At 36.8% G+C, this 17,234-nt stretch overlaps 1 protein-coding gene across 1 annotated transcript in view; it reads left to right on the top strand.

The window, feature by feature from the left end:
• VAV1 (vav guanine nucleotide exchange factor 1) overlaps positions 1-17,234 on the top strand; it is a 57,914-nt gene that overhangs the window by 36,745 nt on the left and 3,935 nt on the right. The window contains exons 12-24 of the mRNA XM_070938231.1: positions 928-1,014; positions 2,661-2,746; positions 4,365-4,497; positions 4,736-4,845; positions 5,484-5,585; positions 5,763-5,860; positions 6,833-6,858; positions 8,829-8,874; positions 10,068-10,204; positions 11,148-11,213; positions 11,519-11,550; positions 12,564-12,680; positions 13,743-13,830. Of these exons, the coding sequence (XP_070794332.1) occupies positions 928-1,014; positions 2,661-2,746; positions 4,365-4,497; positions 4,736-4,845; positions 5,484-5,585; positions 5,763-5,860; positions 6,833-6,858; positions 8,829-8,874; positions 10,068-10,204; positions 11,148-11,213; positions 11,519-11,550; positions 12,564-12,680; positions 13,743-13,830 (1,128 nt within the window). The remainder of the gene's footprint in view (positions 1-927; positions 1,015-2,660; positions 2,747-4,364; positions 4,498-4,735; positions 4,846-5,483; positions 5,586-5,762; positions 5,861-6,832; positions 6,859-8,828; positions 8,875-10,067; positions 10,205-11,147; positions 11,214-11,518; positions 11,551-12,563; positions 12,681-13,742; positions 13,831-17,234) is intronic.

Raw genomic sequence — 17,234 nt, forward strand, 5'->3', positions numbered from 1 at the left:
CTAGTAGCAGCCATTTGTGGCAAAACAGACACAAATGTGGCAAAAATTTGCTAATTTTACAGAGAAAAATTCTCTCTAATGGGGGGAGGGTGAGGGTTATTATTTCATTATTTTTATTATTATTTCTTTTATATTGTGTTTTTATGTCCTTGTAAGCCTCCTTAAGTCGCCATGTACGAGTAGGTAGCAATATAAATTTTCTAATTAAATAAATAAATAAAAATTCATTCTGATTGTTTAACAAAAGTTATCACAGTGCCCCAGGAAGTTAAATAAAAAAGGGATAATCAATTGGTGGCAAATGTCCCTGTAGAACTTGGCAGTGCGGAAGACCGTGAGCTGTGGTTTCTCTGGCACCCATAAAACGGGGGCAGAATTTGGTTTCATGTGGGGTTTTCCTTATATTTCCCTTCCAGGATCGCCTTGAGGAGAGCATTGAATTGAGCTATAGATAACGCCCTTCTAAATTTGGGAACTGTGATGTGACATAAATATACCTGATTTAGGCACTAAAATTTGGTTATTTGCAATTATTATAAGAGAAAGCAGAAATTTATGTTTGACCTTCTATATCTAAGTTCCTTTGCCTTAGTATTGATCTAACTTGATTTGATTCTAAGGTTAAGATGACATCACTGGAGAAATCAGAGTGGGGTGTTCTTTTTTTCTGAGGGGGGAGAATGCTATTTTTTCAGAAAGAAGAAATAGCAATCCCCCTTGATGTGAAAAGATTTAGCTGTGCAAAAAGTGTATGTGGAAATCAAGTGCTTACACAAAAGGGACTTATTCTGGTAAATTAAGCCTAATGATAAGTTACATGTTTATTAATAATTGTTTAAGCTTACATTTTCTATTGGACAATTATTTCAACTGTTACTGAATTTTCTGTTACTGAATGAAAACCAAATTATTTATTTATTTCACTAGGACCTGGCTCAATGCGTGAATGAGGTCAAACGAGACAATGAAACACTGAAACAAATAACTAATTTCCAACTTTCCATAGAGAATCTGGTGAGTGTTGCTGTGAGGGACTTTGGTAGAATCTAGATTTGAACATTTTCAATTCCTTTTGAGATTAATCCTGTACATTAATTATATCCAATACCAAACCAATGGGACTGGTATTGGATATAATTGGTCCAAATAGATTATAGTTCCACTGTCTCCAGCTAGTCCAGCTGTTGAGCATCTTGGTTGGGAATTGTGGCTTTTATAATCCATCATATCAAGAGGTCATCAATTGGTGGGCTATGTGGGTTCAGTCTAAGAAGGGGAAATCACTAAGAAGGAAAACACTAAAATAGCACACACCCACAGCCTACTAATACATTACCTACCTTCTTCCCCAAATGCTAATACTCTTGCTATCCAGTATTTTGGAAGTTCCTCCTGTATCCTCAAATTCATCCTGAAGGTTACTGGTGGGCGGGAGGTCTTTTCTTTCCATATCTCCATCAGCTAAACAATGCTGGCTGGTGGGCCCGCAGGGGAGGGCCTTCTCTGTGGCTGCCCCAGCTCTCTGGAACCAGTTACCTCCTGAGGTCCAGACTATCCCCACTCTATTGGCCTTCCGGAAAGCGGTGAAGACCTGGCTTTTCCAGCAGGCCTGGGGCCGTTGATCTCACTGTTCAATCTTGCAAGATCCGGCCATGGATGGTGTGCATGGGTTTTTTAATGCTTTTAAAATGCTTTTATAATGTTTTTTTTAAATTTATGTTCATTGTTTGTATTATTTTTGTTGTAAGCTGCCCAGAGTCCCTTGGGAGTTGGGCGGCATAGAAATATGATTAATTAAATTAAATTAAATTAAATTAAATTAAATTAAATTAAATTAAATTAAATTAAATTAAATTAAATTAAATAACTTGTCAGATCCATTCACTTATTGATGTTCATTCTGTGACCCTCTAATTTGCCTTTGACCCTTCCTTTTTTACCTTCTTCTGGTTCCCTCTTAGTTTTTTTGTTTCAGGCTGTTATATCTTGCTTAGTTCTTTTCATCTCTGAGGAATGTTGCTGGGTAGTTTCAGTCTATCCACCCTGTTCTCCAGCCTCTGCCCACCCTCCTCCTTCCATTGCCTCCTTGGGTGCTCTTTTCATCAAAACCGTTCTGTTATGAACTTTCATCTGTAGAATTCTACCACTGCATTTCATCTTCTTCCATACTGTATATAGTCCACCCTACTTCATTCATCTTCCATCACTCCCAGTCAATTGATTAAATGGTTTTTTTCAAAGAGCTTTCTTCTTTTGCTGTTGGCTGCACTACAAATCTGCTAATGACTACCTTTAGTTCAACATTGGCCTCAAAAACAAAGGGCATTTGCACCATTCTTCCAGTAAATATTCTTTCTCTCATTCCCAGCTCTGATTTGTTCTCTTCATTTGATATCCATTTTTATTCTTAGGCTGAGGGAGGGGGAGGGAGAGGAGTCATTTTTATTTAGCAGACTATATTGTGCCTTAACATCATGGCCTTCATGCAGAAGCTCATGGCTGCTATTTGGAAAATAAAATCTGGAGAATGAAATCACCCATGTTTCCCTTTATTAATGTTATTTTGTAAACCAGCCACTGGAAGGAGTTGGCAGTCCCAAGCAACTCCTACAGGTAAAGAGTCTATATCTTGTAAATAAGATGGTTTTCTTTCCTCCTAGTCACAATCCCTGGCTCACTTTGGGAGGCCGAAAATTGATGGAGAGATGAAGATTATTTCTGGAGAGAAGCGCTCCAAATTAGACAGGTGATGAACATTTTGGTAGCAATATAAATTCATATGTTCCAAAGCCAAATGTATCAGATACTGTATATTATTTATGATGTTTACTGAAATACTGAAAGCAAAAGTAGTGTTTACAAACATGAAAGCATTTCATTAACTGTTCTGCTTTTTTGCCAAACCTGAGAGGGTCAGAAGTAAAAGAAAAAAGTTTGAGATAGGGAGCTTCTATGCTATTGATATCCTAGTTCTAGATAATGTGTCTCAGCAATGTCTTCTCCACACTAATATGTATCTTTGGACTTTCTACTCTTTATTAGATTTTTTTTATAGAAAGAGTGACACTTCTTAAAAATCAAATCTAAGCAACCCAGTATTTTCTCTGCTGCCTTATAGCACAAACCTATTTAGTACAGAGTCCAGATGATGAACTAAGGGGCTTCTTTGCAGATATTTCTGGGTAATTGCTTTATTCAGTTTATTGTTTTCTGCTGGATGTGGTGGGAGAACTAATAGTCAGTTATCACTTGAGCAATGTTTCTTCTACTCAGTGCAATTATACTTACTTATGAATTAGGCCTGTCATGTCCAGGCAGCAAAAATCTGTCATTAAATGGCAGTAAAAAGATATTTTATTTTGCATTTCTTTTCTATATTTGTATATTTAAAAAATATTTACAGCAAAATAGGACTTGAAGTGGAAAATGCCCACTTTAAATAAGGAACCAAACAGTTTGGAGATAGATGCAACAAAATGTCCTTCACTGGGCTCCTAGCCAAAAGAACGCAAAATAGCCCCAAACTAGGCAAAGTTATGGATTATATACCCCAGAGCTCTTACACATAAATGATAAAGAAAGCAATATATCGAACTGTGTTCTTTACAGCTGTGATGTAACATCTGATAGTACTGTAGGATGACTTTACTATGGCTACCCACTTACATTCTTCTCTACTAAAAGGATTTTAGCTCACCCCCCTAATTACAGTTATTAACAGCATGGATCACAATGAGTGGAATTTATTGTGCCTATATATTGCATCCCTTCACACCAGACAATAGTCTGGTTTCTGTTATCTATGTCTTTTCTATGCAGGGTAAGCAGATAGCTCTGGTTTGTCTGCTCGTTCATACCTCTGTGACTTTTTTCATGCTTATCCCATGTACAAGATCAACTTCCACAACAATTTGCTTCTTTTTCATAGCACTCAACATCTGCTACCTCTGCCTAATAATAGGTCTAGTCTTGGCTTACACTGCTTGATTTTGTCATTATAGTTATTCTCTGTACTGATAGCACTTTTTTTAAGGAAAGGAGGGGCGAATGCTTGCTATTTCAAATACCCACAGTTGTTTTCATTCATGAGTAGAATTGTCTATCTAACTGTTGCTTTCCAATATTCTTTGTTAAGTAGCATCATGGGTCTAATCAGTTATGAGTTGATGAGGGAAGGGTCAGAGGTTGCTGACATCACTGAGGATGCTCTTAATTTCTATGTGCATACATCTCAAGAGAATACTGAGCAAATCAACATTGTTTGATGACTACAGTTGTTATCCAGGCAGGTCTGTTTCAGCATTGTATTTGTTTATAAAATACATTTCTTTCTGGACTTTTCTCAAGTTAACCATCTCTTGTAGATATGGTTTTCTCCTGGATAAAGCTCTGCTAATCTGCAAGCGAAAAGGGGATTCATATGAAATGAAGATATTTGTTGATCTGTGCAACTACCAGATCCGAGATGATTCTTCTGCAGAAAAAGACAACAAGAAGGTAAAGTCTGAGTATATCTTATAGGGGGAAAACCTGGGAAATGAATGGCAGTCATGGATCCTATTTTGCTCTAGAATTAGAATTAAATTTTATTTTAGCCCAAAAGGACAATGCTGTGCTTCCGTTTTAAGCCATTGTACTATGTTCCCTTCAAAGGGGATTAATAGGGGGAAAGGGGTCTGGGATTAAAGTTCCCCAGTTTTGCCTTAATAAATTATTCTGCAATTTTTGTTGTCAGTGGACCCATATGTTTGTTCTAATTGAGCTTAATGGATTCTCGGGCTATGAATTGTACTTCAAGACACGAGAGTTGAAAAAGAAGTGGATGGAACAATTCGAAATGGCTCTGTAAGTTTCTTCTTTATCATTCCAAGTCTGTTGTGACCAATTTCAGCATGATGGATCCATTCCACATTTCACAGGGCACATTAAGGGAAGGAAGGGAGGGAGGGAGGGAGGGAAGGAAGGAAGGAAGGAAAGAAGGAAGGGCTTGATTAATCAGAAGGCTTCTACAGAAGTTAGATAGTTATACTCATTAAACATGTGTTTCCTTGTTAGCTAATCAACAAAAACCGTAACATTTCCCATATTTCATTATTTGATGAAGTTCAGCAAATTGCTGGAGTTAGTTTTGACAAGCAAAATGAGAAATAGGATTCAGAAAATAAGATAAGATTGTGTCAATTTCTATTAAGAATCTTTGTTTATTCATTCTTAATTTTTTATAAACTAGCCTATACTTCTTTTGCTTTCTCTTAAAATGAAATCATAGGAATGTTTCAGAGAATATCAGCATTTTCAATTTTTACCATCTGGAGTATAGAAAACCAAACTGAACTACTCAGGAACAAAAAGAGAAAATTAATTTAAGAGGGCCAAACAATCAATATACTGCATTCCTAATGCCTTTTACAAAGCAAAAGACATAGCAAGCAGAAGTATTGCATTATTCTTGCTAAGTGCCTTCTTCTTATTCCCTGGTACAGCTCCAATATCTATCCTGAAAATGCCAAGGCCAATAGACACGAATTCTACATGTATTCGTTTGAAGATACCACCTCATGCAAAGCCTGCCAGATGCTGCTGAGGTATGTATGCTATGCCATATACTTTAATCCCTGCTTGAATAAATTCTAAATATTTCATAATACAGCTGCCATTTTATACGTAGAAGCAGACAGCCTTGTAAAATAACTAGGCCATATTCCATGTAATCCAAGTCAAATATGTGGATTTACTCTCCATACTCTTCTATCTGCTCACAGAGGAACCTTCTACCAGGGCTATCGTTGCAGCAAATGCAAGTCACCTGCTCATAAAGAATGTCTTGGCCGGGTGTCACCATGTGGAAAGTCCAGTTCAGGTAAGTTTCTAGTAGCCAAATCCTTCTCGTTTGCATATTGCATAACAATGTGCCATAACAATCTGGCAATTCCCAGTGTTCTCGCCCTCTATTGCAGGACCCTAATTTATTTAACAAGGTGTTATGAGCTCTTCAGGAAGGCCTCAGGCAAGGCCACTGATTTATGGCAGCAGTTCTTCTTCCTGACTCAGGACATTAAATCAATAGTAGGAAAGTCCCTAAAAGGGCTATGATATTACACAGGAATGGGGAAAGCCTGTGAGCCTGTGTGCCTAGGTCTCAGCCTTTGGAAGCTAGGCTTTCTGTGGGACAACATGCAGCAAAGGCCGGCTACCTGTGCCCTCTACATATTTGGGGCTATAAATGGTTGGACAATTTTAGTCCAAATGTCTTGAGGTAGCAGGGAAAAGGTTTGATGGAAACAATTTTATAAAATAGTTATTTTGGGGGGGGGAGGGGGAGGTTGGCTACTTATAAAATAGTTGCCATAGTGAATGTGATCAGTTACAAGTATTTGTGTACAAATCATCAAACTGTTGAGGCTGCTTCTGACTATATTTTGAAAATACAAAGAAATGGCTGGATGTGTGAAGGTAGAAGAAGGAATTCCATCCTCCTCCTCCTCCTTTTTTCCCCAGACTGGATAGCCATTTGTTGGGAATGATATAAGGTTTTTTGCTTGAGCAGGGAGTTGGACTAGAAAACCTCCAAGGTCCCTTCCAGTCCTATTATTCTATGCTCTCACTATAGGGATTAGGAAAGAGTTGAAATGTTTCTTCCCTGCAGGGCAAATATATACTATAAGATGATGTCAAACTTGAGTGGCCCTTCTGTCTCAAGCATGTGCCTGTTTAATTTCCTTCTTCCTTCCCTTCTTTACTGCTGGTGGTGCATCACCTCTGTTCCATCATATTAATTGCAAGATTTTCTTTTCCCTGTAACAATTGTAATTCTGCTTTTTTCTGTTTAAAGGTGACTCTGGATTTACTGTAAAAAAGGTAAAAGAGAAAGTTTAAATTTAAATTTGTGACAAGTTTAAAAATTGGGAAATTAATGTTGGATAAACGGTGGAAAGACAGATGGGCCTAGTTTACACATTAGCCAATATGGCTGAAGGCCTGGATGATTGAAAACTCTGTCCCATAAATGCCTTTAATGATGCAGTTTGGTTTTGGTATAGCAGAATGTGTGAAGCCAGTCATTGTGGTTTAGCACAATGTGTTAATCAGTTCACTAGTGTTGATTTGGCAAACCACGAAATTAAAAAAAAAAAAAACACTAGTTAAAGACAATATAGTAACTTGGGCATTTTCCTCAGCAACTTCATCACTGCATTTCTAAAGATGGGTAGAAAAAGCACTTGCTGGATTGGAAGTGCTTTTCCACACAGTACATTGACACAATACTTATTTTATCAACCTTAAATTTTCCTCCCCAATTATTCTGGTGTGAGGAAATTAAAGAGTAATATAGAAGGATTTATTTTCTTATTCTGTCCAAATGTTAAACCCGGTGCATGAATTTGGGGCTTTACAGCAGAGATCTGAAGATTTTTAATTTCATCAGTGTGAATGTGTGTATTCTAAATCAATAGTTATTGATTGTATCTATAGCTTGCTGTATTGTATGAATGGAAATTGTGATTTGATCTGGTCAGACTATATATCCTCCCAGGTTTTTAGCATAATATGTGCAAGGCCAGAACATGTAAAAAAGAAAAACCAAATAAGAAATTGGCCAACCTAACCATTATTAATTTACTCCTCCACAAGATTGATTTTGGCTTGTTCAGCAAACCATGATTGAAACAATTAACAGCTAAGCATGAGGTACAAATGCAATCACTATTGTAATAGTTTGGCTTTTCTTGCTATTTGAATCTCTGGCTCTTTTTATTTTTATTTTTTCCCCCACTCCCTTTATCCTTTACATATCTCTGTCTGAGCCTCTTCCTTGCTTTAAAGTATACCTTCCTCTATATCTTCACCTTCTATTTCCTATGGTATTCCTCCCTCTTTGATTTTTACCTCTTCAGTTTTCCAACATTCTGTTTTCTGTTCTTAATACCAAAAGCTGTACATCAAGTGAGATCAGACCCACCCACTCCTTCCATTCCCAGGATGCCAAACCTATGTGCCCAAATCCATATAACTGAAACAGAAGGATGATGGGATTTGGTATAATTGCATTATTTCTGTAATAACTGGGAGAGGAGTTCAACTTGTTCCATAGCTGGATCTTCACCTCCATTCTGGAAAGGATATGAACCCTTATTTTACAGTTCAATTTCTAGGACAGAGATTTGCCTTCATGCTATCTGTAGAATCTGGCAACTAGAACAACTAGACACAACCAGAACAACTAGACACAAGAACAGTTTTTTCCCGAACTCCATCACTCTGCTAAACAAATAATTCCCTCAACACTGTCAAACACTGTCTGCACTACTATTAATTTTGTCATCGTTCCTATCACCTATCTCCTTCCACTTATGACTGTATTGACTGTAATTTTGTTACTTGTATCCTTATGATTTATATTGACTGTTTCCTAATATGATTTGATTGCCTATTTGTACCCTATGACTATCATTAAGTGTTGTACCTTACGATTCCTGATGAATGTATCTTTTCTTTTATGTACACTGAGAATGTAGGCACCAAAGACAAATTCCGTGTGAGTCCAATCACACTTGGCCAATAAAGAATTCTATTCTATTCTATTCTATTCTATTCTATTCTATTCTATTCTATTCTATTCTATTCTTTCTCTGTATTTTTAAATATTACATGTCACCACGGCAAAACAGGCAAGAATAGAGAAGAAGAAAGGTCTACAAGACATTGTTACCAAATGACTGTAACTTAAAATGTGTTCATTATGTACATAGAAGCAATGTAGGGCATTTTTCTAGATTTGTGACTCCATTTTTATTGTTTGGACCCATTTTTCTGTATTTTTGGTGCAGAATAAATCCAACAGACACACAATGGAAAGAGACAAAACAGATCTAGGTAAGTTATTGTTTTTATCCTGGCAGTTAGTTTACAGGATGATAGTGAAGAACACAGAAGAATGATATTTAGTTGTCATGATAATAGGGATCATAACTGATGAAAAATTAAATAAAGTTGGACTAAATGAGGACCCAGATTGTTGGGGGCAATATGCTGACTCTGTAAACCGCTTAGAGAGAGGTAAAAGCACTATGAAGCGGTATATAAGTCTAAGTGCTATTGCTATATAGAAAACATGATATATCTGTTAGGTTAAGCTCAGAAATCATTAAGAGCAATTCCAGTGAGATCCTTCTCCCCTCACCTTTGTTTCATTTTTGGTTTTTCTATTATTAAAAGACAGAAAGGTTCTGGTTGTGTCATTTGTATTCCATCCCATTGATGGCATTCTTTTTATTTTGCTGCTTCAGAACAGCAAGCAAGAACTGGTGGGGCCACAAAATTAGCAAATCAATAGAAAACAAAGTCGCTAAAGTGCTTTGGAACTTGAGAATTCAAAGAGAAGCACTTGTGACATAACACCCCAGACTTAATAATTGTCCATAAGAAAGACAAAAAAAAAATCTGGAGTGGACATTGCAGTACCTGGAGACAGCAGAATAGAAGAGAAAAGAACAAGAGAAGATAACAAACTAGAGACCTGCAAATAGAAGTAGAATGAACATGTCAAAAAAGGCAAATATAGTATCAATATAATAGAGGTCTTGGGTGCAATTTCAAAATATATGGGGTACCATTAGAATATCATCAACATTGGCAAAATTGCCAATAGTCAGTTGCAAAAGGCAACTTTATTTGGAACAGCTTACATCCTGTGGTGATACCTTTAACAACATCAAACAACATCTGCCTATCCCAGGTCCTTGGGAAGGACTTGATAAGTGGATAAAAATGCTAAATCCAGTTCTAAACAACAGACCGATTAGCAAAACCAACCAAAATAATAATAGAAGTATATGCTGTCCAATTCCCACAGACTCTGTTCAAGGAGATTAAAAAACTTGATGTCGGGAAAGAATGACCCAGTTAGCTTTATCATTTGAACACAACCAATAATTGTAGTATTTTCATTGCCTACTTGTTCTTTTTAATTATTTGAAAAGACTCACATGTATGGAATGTGCAAAAAAAAATGAGAAATTGGTTTGTTTCAGACACAATTCAACTGTGATTATTTTTTCACTCTTCAGGGTTGCCCAAACTGGAAGTCTGCCAGGAGTATTATGGTGTCCCTCCTCCACCAGTAGCATTTGGTCCACCTCTGAGGCTCAGTGTAGGGGACATTGTGGAACTGAACAAAGCTGAGGCAGAGCAGCTGTGGTGGCAGGTAAATGTCATTTCCAGGACTGTCCAAGGGCTTACCTTTAATTGTGATTTTCATATTTTTTATTTGTATATCTATTGTATGCTGGTTGTATGCTGCAGAGTTGCTTTTGGTGAGATGCATAGCTATACAAATTTGATTAATAAAATAAATACATTCAGCAATATTTGTGTTGGAAGAAAAGGGAAAACATTACTTTAAAAATGAAACATCTTCTAGGAACTAAGTAAAACCATGTGGTGGGCTCAGGATGAGAAGATGGTAACATCATGAGGATAGGACCCATCAGAACATTTTGTGACACTTTTTGTGCCCTGGTCATGATGATGAGCTCTTAGAGAACACTCCCTGAAGGAAAGTAAAATCATAGAGGAGAAGGTTTCAACCTTCCTTGTTGGTTCTTTCTATCAATCTTCTTCTACATAGTGCCTCTAGATCAGGGGTGTCAAACTCACGTGGTCACAACAGTATCATGATGTGATGGTATCATGATGTGATGAAGAACAAATGTTGCTTTAAATGATCACTGACATATCAGAGCCCCAAAGAGAAAGGCCCAAATGGCAGCCAACACTCAACCCTCTTCTTCTGAGCAATGCTTTGAGATTGTCTTAGCCTTTTCACCATCTCTAGGCTTGTTGTTATCTTTAGTTTGTCTCTCTTTGCTTGGTCTGGAAGTGAGCTTAGTCAAGAGTAACTCTCTATTCAAGTATACTAAATCAAAAGTAGCTAGCTTATCTATTTTAATGGCAGACTTATCAAGCTAATGAATCTGGCAAAATTATTCAGAGCATTTCAGTACAGTTCTAACATAAATTCTAGTTCTAACATAAAATAATGTATTGCAATTTTTTCCATTATATAACAGTCTTTGCTAAATAAGATGAAAAATTATACTTGAAAAAACTCTATCTGACATGTCCTTTGTTTTCAAATCGGATTGCAGGGAAGGAACACATCAAGCAATGAAGTCGGTTGGTTCCCTTGTAGGAAAGTGAAGCCTTACATCTCTGTAAGTAGCCTATCACTGGAGGTATTGGGATTTGGACTTTTTTGTGTATTTGCCTAAAAGTCAGTAAGCATACTCCATTTGAATCAAGAGGACTTGGGCAGGAGTTATTAAGTCTCCTAGCTGACCATTCCTGGCTAATGGAATAATGGCTAATTCAATATAGGCAAAAGGTTGTGAGCTAGGGAAGGTTGGAATGGTAATTCCCTTTGGGAAAGTATCTTTAATTAATTTTCTATTCATTTTTTCATTAAACACAACTTTCCTCAAAAAAACCACAAACAACAATTATACCTTTTCTTCCCCAGAGTCCTCGTCCAGATCTCTCAGTTTATCTTTGGTAAGTATTAATTCAGATTTCCACCATCTTGTTAATCTTGTTTTCATTCTGTGCTGTCATATGAAGCGTGAATGATTTTGATGTGCCTAAGCTGGGTTCAACTTTGGGAATGTATCTATGCCTATATTTTCAACTGCATTCAGTATACAGTACTTTTCCACTGCAGATAAATATTAGGCAGTATTGCTATGCAAATTTCCCAAGTTTGTTCTTAAATACATTTTCTCACTACATAATACTGTAGTATTACCTCTTGTGACATTGTCAAATAAGAGTATATTAGGGAGAAGAATGGTGGGATGCAGAGGCTCAGTGGGTAAGATGCTGAGTTTGTTGATTAGAAGGTTGGCAGTTCAGCAGTTCGAATCCCTAGTGCTGTGTAACCGGATGAGCTCCCATTACTTGTCCCAGCTTCTGCCAACCTAGCAGTTTGAAAGCATGTAAAAATGCAAGTAGAAAAATAGGGACCACTTTGGTGGGAAGGTAACAGTACTCTGTGCGCCTTCGGCATTGAGTTATGTCAGCCACATGACCATGGAGACATCTTTGGACAGCGCTGGCTCTTCAGCTTAGAAATGGAGATGACCACCGCCCCTAGAGCTGGAAACAACTAGCACGCATGTGCGGGGCAGTGGTGTGTTGCTACCAGTTTCCCCCAGTTCAGGTGAACCAGTAGCGGTGGTGGCAGGAGGCTCCACCCACCCACCTGGATGTCTTAAAAAACGCTCTGCGCATGCACAGAAGTGCCACACGCTCGCAAAGCGAGTGAGTGTGCCCGCACACTCCCAATAGTGAACTAGTAGCAAAGAAAATTGAAACCCACTACTGGTGTGTGGGAACCTTTACCTTTACCTTAGGAAGAAGAAACTTGCTGCACATTCCTGTTCTCCCAATTTTATTTCTTTGTAAGAATAGAATAAGAACATTCTTGTCTCATTGTGGTTATATGGAGTAAGGAGACACCCAGTGACTGAACATTGTACTGCTAATAAGAAATAACCCTCCCTACACAGGTATGCAGGACCCATGGAGCGGGCAGAAGCAGAACAAATCCTTGCCGGCCGGTCAGATGGAACTTATCTGGTGCGGCAGAGAATCAAAGATGCAACTGAATTTGCCATCAGTATCAAGTAAGCCTAATTCCTGTCAGAATTGTCTACAATAAGATAATGAAGATTTGGATGTTTACAAAATAAAGGAGATTGGCCAAGAGAATTGAAAGAAACAGAGAAACATATATTTTTTTCCCCTATAATTTGCTTTTCATTAGAATCTTGTGACTCATTTCTTTGGATGTTACTGTATTATCTTTCTCCATAGCACCTACAGTACAGTTATAAAGGGGGATGTAACTCTGGTAGAATATGTGCTATGCTTGCAAAATGTTCCATTCTGAACCCCATATGGAACAGAATTAGCATGGTTGGAATTGGACTTTCTCTCTCTGAGACTCGGGCAGGGTTCATAATATACCAAAGCGAAGATATCAGACATGGGATCAGTTTATTTTTTTACTACAGTTTTAAGAACCATCATGAGGCCTGGTGCAAAGACTGTTTTGGGTACCAGAATCTAGCTGGGCTCATAGTCAGCCAGAGTGCATGCTTTCATTGTGTAGTTTCTTGTCAGGATTCAGTCCTACCTAGGTCTAGAACTGGAATCTCAAAGAGGAATAGAACTCCCTATCAGGCTGCCAGGATCTTGAGGAGGCTTTGGAACCTGGCATTCCAGCTTCAGAACCAGCAGTTTCCAAATCAGATACCAAGGCCTTGAATGCACACACAAAGTCTATGCATCATCCACAAAAAACATGGCCCACAGCAGGAGCTTCATCAGTTTATTCAGAAGACAGTTCATTAGGTAATTGCCAAGATATGTACCAGTAAATGCTAAGAAAGAGATTCCAGATTTTACTTGGCTTTTTGTTTGGACTAGGCTTTTTTCTGAAACAAAGACCTGCCATTTTATGCAACTCAAGCAATGTAAATAGAGCCATTGTTGATTTGTTTTCAACTTGATTATTGACTCTATCAATTTGCATTTGAATAAGATGAGTCCTTGGCCTCTTCTACAGTTTAATTCTGTTCAGTTTACAGGTACATCTGGTTTCAATAAACCTATGTTATCATTGTTTATCATTCAAAGGAAATCTACTCTTAAAACCTACTGTTATATGTATTTCTCGTCTACAGGTTCAATGCTGAAGTCAAGCACATCAAAATCCAGACCAAGGAGGAGCTGTATCGCATTACAGAGAAGAAAGCCTTCAAAGGACTTTTAGTAAGAATTGATCTTCACCACAATTATTTTTCAAGCACAAGTGAAAAATGAGCTTATTAAAGTAAAAAAAGGAAGAAAGAAAATAAGAGGCAAAATTGAAGGGAACATAACAATTATAGCATTTGTATTTCCATTCTAGGTTTAGAAGAAGTAGGGCCTTTAATAAACTCAGGGTCCTTCTCCCCAGCATTGTTTCTACTCACTATTCCTGCAAACTATCTGAAATTGGTCACTCAAATAGGCAGATAATAATATGAGCCAATTAATGCTTCCTCCAGCTGACCTGAAGAACTCAAAAATAGCCAGTCAGTGCCCCATATCCCAAACTAGTGCAGTAGAGAAAAATATCTCATCCAAAGCACTCTACAAGAGAAATTGCTTAAAAGTTAGTGTACTTCCATGTTGTGGACTGTAAAGGATGATGTTATCTTGGCCACTTGAGAACATTCAAAATTGGGAATGTAAATTGCAAAGAAACCCAGGGGATGAAAAAATAAGGTTAAATTGGTTAACAGCAAAACATAACCTAAACATATTAGAGCAGGGGAAATATGTAACAGCATTGAAATATACAAGACAAAATTACTTTGAAAACGCAAACAAACCAGGGAGATGGCTGGCGTATAAGCTGAGGAAGGAAAGAGAAAAAAGAACAATTCAGAAATTACGAGATGATGAGGGAAGGATTCAATGGGCCCTAGAGGAAAAAAAGGACATAATAGTCCAATATTATCAAAAACTGTATGAAAAGGATATAGTAACAGAGGAGGAAATTGAATACTATTTAAAAGGGGAGGGATTGCAAATACTAACAGAGGAAGAAAGAGAATTATTAGATAAGGAGATTACGATGGGGGAGCTAAAAGAGGCACTGAAGAGGCAAAAAAATAATAAAACCCCGGGGACAGACGGTTTACCAATAGAATTCTATAAGACATTTGGAGACTCATTAAATGGAATACTGTTAGAAATATACAATGAGGCCCTAATGGAGGCAAAGCTACCCAACACATGGAAAGAAGCATACATTTCCTTAATATCTAAAGAGGGGACAGATACCACACTAATAAAAAATTATAGGCCGATTTCTTTGTTGAACACTGATTATAAAACTTTCATGAGCATAATTGCCAATAGGATGAAAATAATATTACAAAATAAAATACACCAGGATCAAAATGGTTTTCTGCCTACAAGGCAGATAAAAAACAATTTAAGAATAGTATTGGATGTTCTAGAATATTATGAGGTGCATCCAGAGAGACAGGTAGCACTGATCTTTCTGGATGCACAAAAAGCTTTTGACCAAGTTAACTGGCAATTTATGAAGCAACAAATTAAAAGTATGAATTTTGGAGAAAAATTCACTAAAATGATAACATCGATATATCAGAATCAGAAAGCATGTGTTTTGGTGAATGGTGACCCAACAAAATTCTTTGGAATAGATAAAGGAGTAAGGCAGGGATGTCCACTTTCCCCTTTACTATTCATTTTAACATTGGAAAATTTATTAATCAGAATTAGAGCAAATAAAGAAATTCAAGGATTAAAGATCAAGAGAGAGGATTATAAGGTCCAAGCATTTGCAGACGACCTTGTTTTTTTCGTAGAAAACCCATTAGAAACAACCCCAAAATTAATAAAAGAGATTGAAAAATTTGGAAAGGTAGCAGGTTTAAAAATTAATAAAGAAAAGACAAAAATGATAACAAAAAACATGACAATAAAACAAGTAGAGAAATTAGTAAAAGAATCCGGTCTGCAGACAGTAAAAAAAATTAAATACCTAGGGATAAATTTGACGGCCAAAACGACAACAATAAAAGAAGACAATTATGATACTTTAGTCCAGAAAATAAAGGAAGATTTAGAAAAATGGGGGAAACTAAAACTGTCTTTATTGGGGAAAATAGCAGCAATAAAATCAAACATACTGCCAAGACTCCTTTATCTATTCCAAACAATTCCAATAAAATTAGATAAGAAATTCTTTGATAATTTGGATAAAATAACTAAAAAATTTGTGTGGGAAGGGAAGAAATCAAGAATAAAATTGAATATACTACAAGATGATAAAAGTAGAGGTGGATTTGGACTCCCGGCATGGGATAAATATTACAAGGCTGCCAGTTTATTATGGATTAAAGATTGGATAACCTTAGATAATCAAAGATTGCTAAATTTAGAAGGGCATGATTTAATGAAAGGATGGCACGCCTTTATATGGAGTTCAGGAAATAAAATATATAAACATTTTAATAACCATACAATCAGGAGATCCTTAATTAACACATGGCTACAAATTAAACAAAAACACTACATGAAAATTCCTGGTTGGCTATCGTCTATAGAAGCAATAACTCACCCCAGCATATTATCAAAACAAAAGATTCTAAAATATAGGGAAATAGTAGATGTTCAGGGGAATTTGAAAACTAGGGAAGAGCTCAAAGAACAAGGAATGGAAATAGACTGGTGGCCCTACTCGCAAATAAAAGTAAGATACAGAAAAGACCAAGAGAAAGAAGGAATAGATTTAAAACAAAATCAATTAGACAAATTATTAGAATCAAAAGAAGGGAAGCTAATCTCAAAAATTTACAAATATTTACTCGAATTCGATCTGGCAGAAGAGTTGGTCAAAGGGCAGATGGTAGCCTGGGCGAGGAACATAGGGCATAATATACAATTAGAAGATTGGGAAAGAGCTTGGGAAGATAATTATAGAATGACAAAATCGGTACCATACAAAGAAAATCATTATAAAATGTGGTACCGATGGTATCTGCCACCCGCAAGGTTAGCAAAAATGTATCCAAATGTGAACCCGGTTTGCTGGAAATGTAAAAAAGCACAGGGAACTTTTTACCATGCTTGGTGGCTTTGCCCAAAAATCAAAAAATATTGGAACAAAATAAAAACATGGATAATAGAAATAACAAATCACGAAATTGAATTAACACCTGAAGTCTTTTTACTCGGCATGATCAATAAAAATATTAGGAAGGACATAAAATACCTAATACTCCATATTATAACAGCGGCAAGATTAGCATTGGCACAACTCTGGAAAATTGACCGTTTGCCAACTGATCAGGAAGTAATACAGAAAATCTATGTATGCGCAGAGATGGATAAATTAACCCTAAAATTACAGGATAAGGAAGATTCAAATTATTTTAAAATATGGAATAGCTGGTACCAGTGGATAAGTCAGAGAGAGGGAATGCCTAGAGATGAAAGTTAGGAGAAATCAATGTAAATAAACAACTGCACTGTCAGAGAGATATAGAAGGAAATATAGTCACTGTGTGTATATATATATATGTATATATAACATTAGAAAGTAGTTGATAGATGAAATTGAGCACTATATATGTATAGTATATGTACTTGTAATT

The sequence above is a fragment of the Pituophis catenifer genome, unplaced genomic scaffold, assembly GCF_029215685.1.
Source record: "Pituophis catenifer annectens isolate HBS135680 unplaced genomic scaffold, rPitCat1.0.hap2 SCAF_2, whole genome shotgun sequence".
Lineage (NCBI taxonomy): Eukaryota > Metazoa > Chordata > Lepidosauria > Squamata > Colubridae > Pituophis > Pituophis catenifer.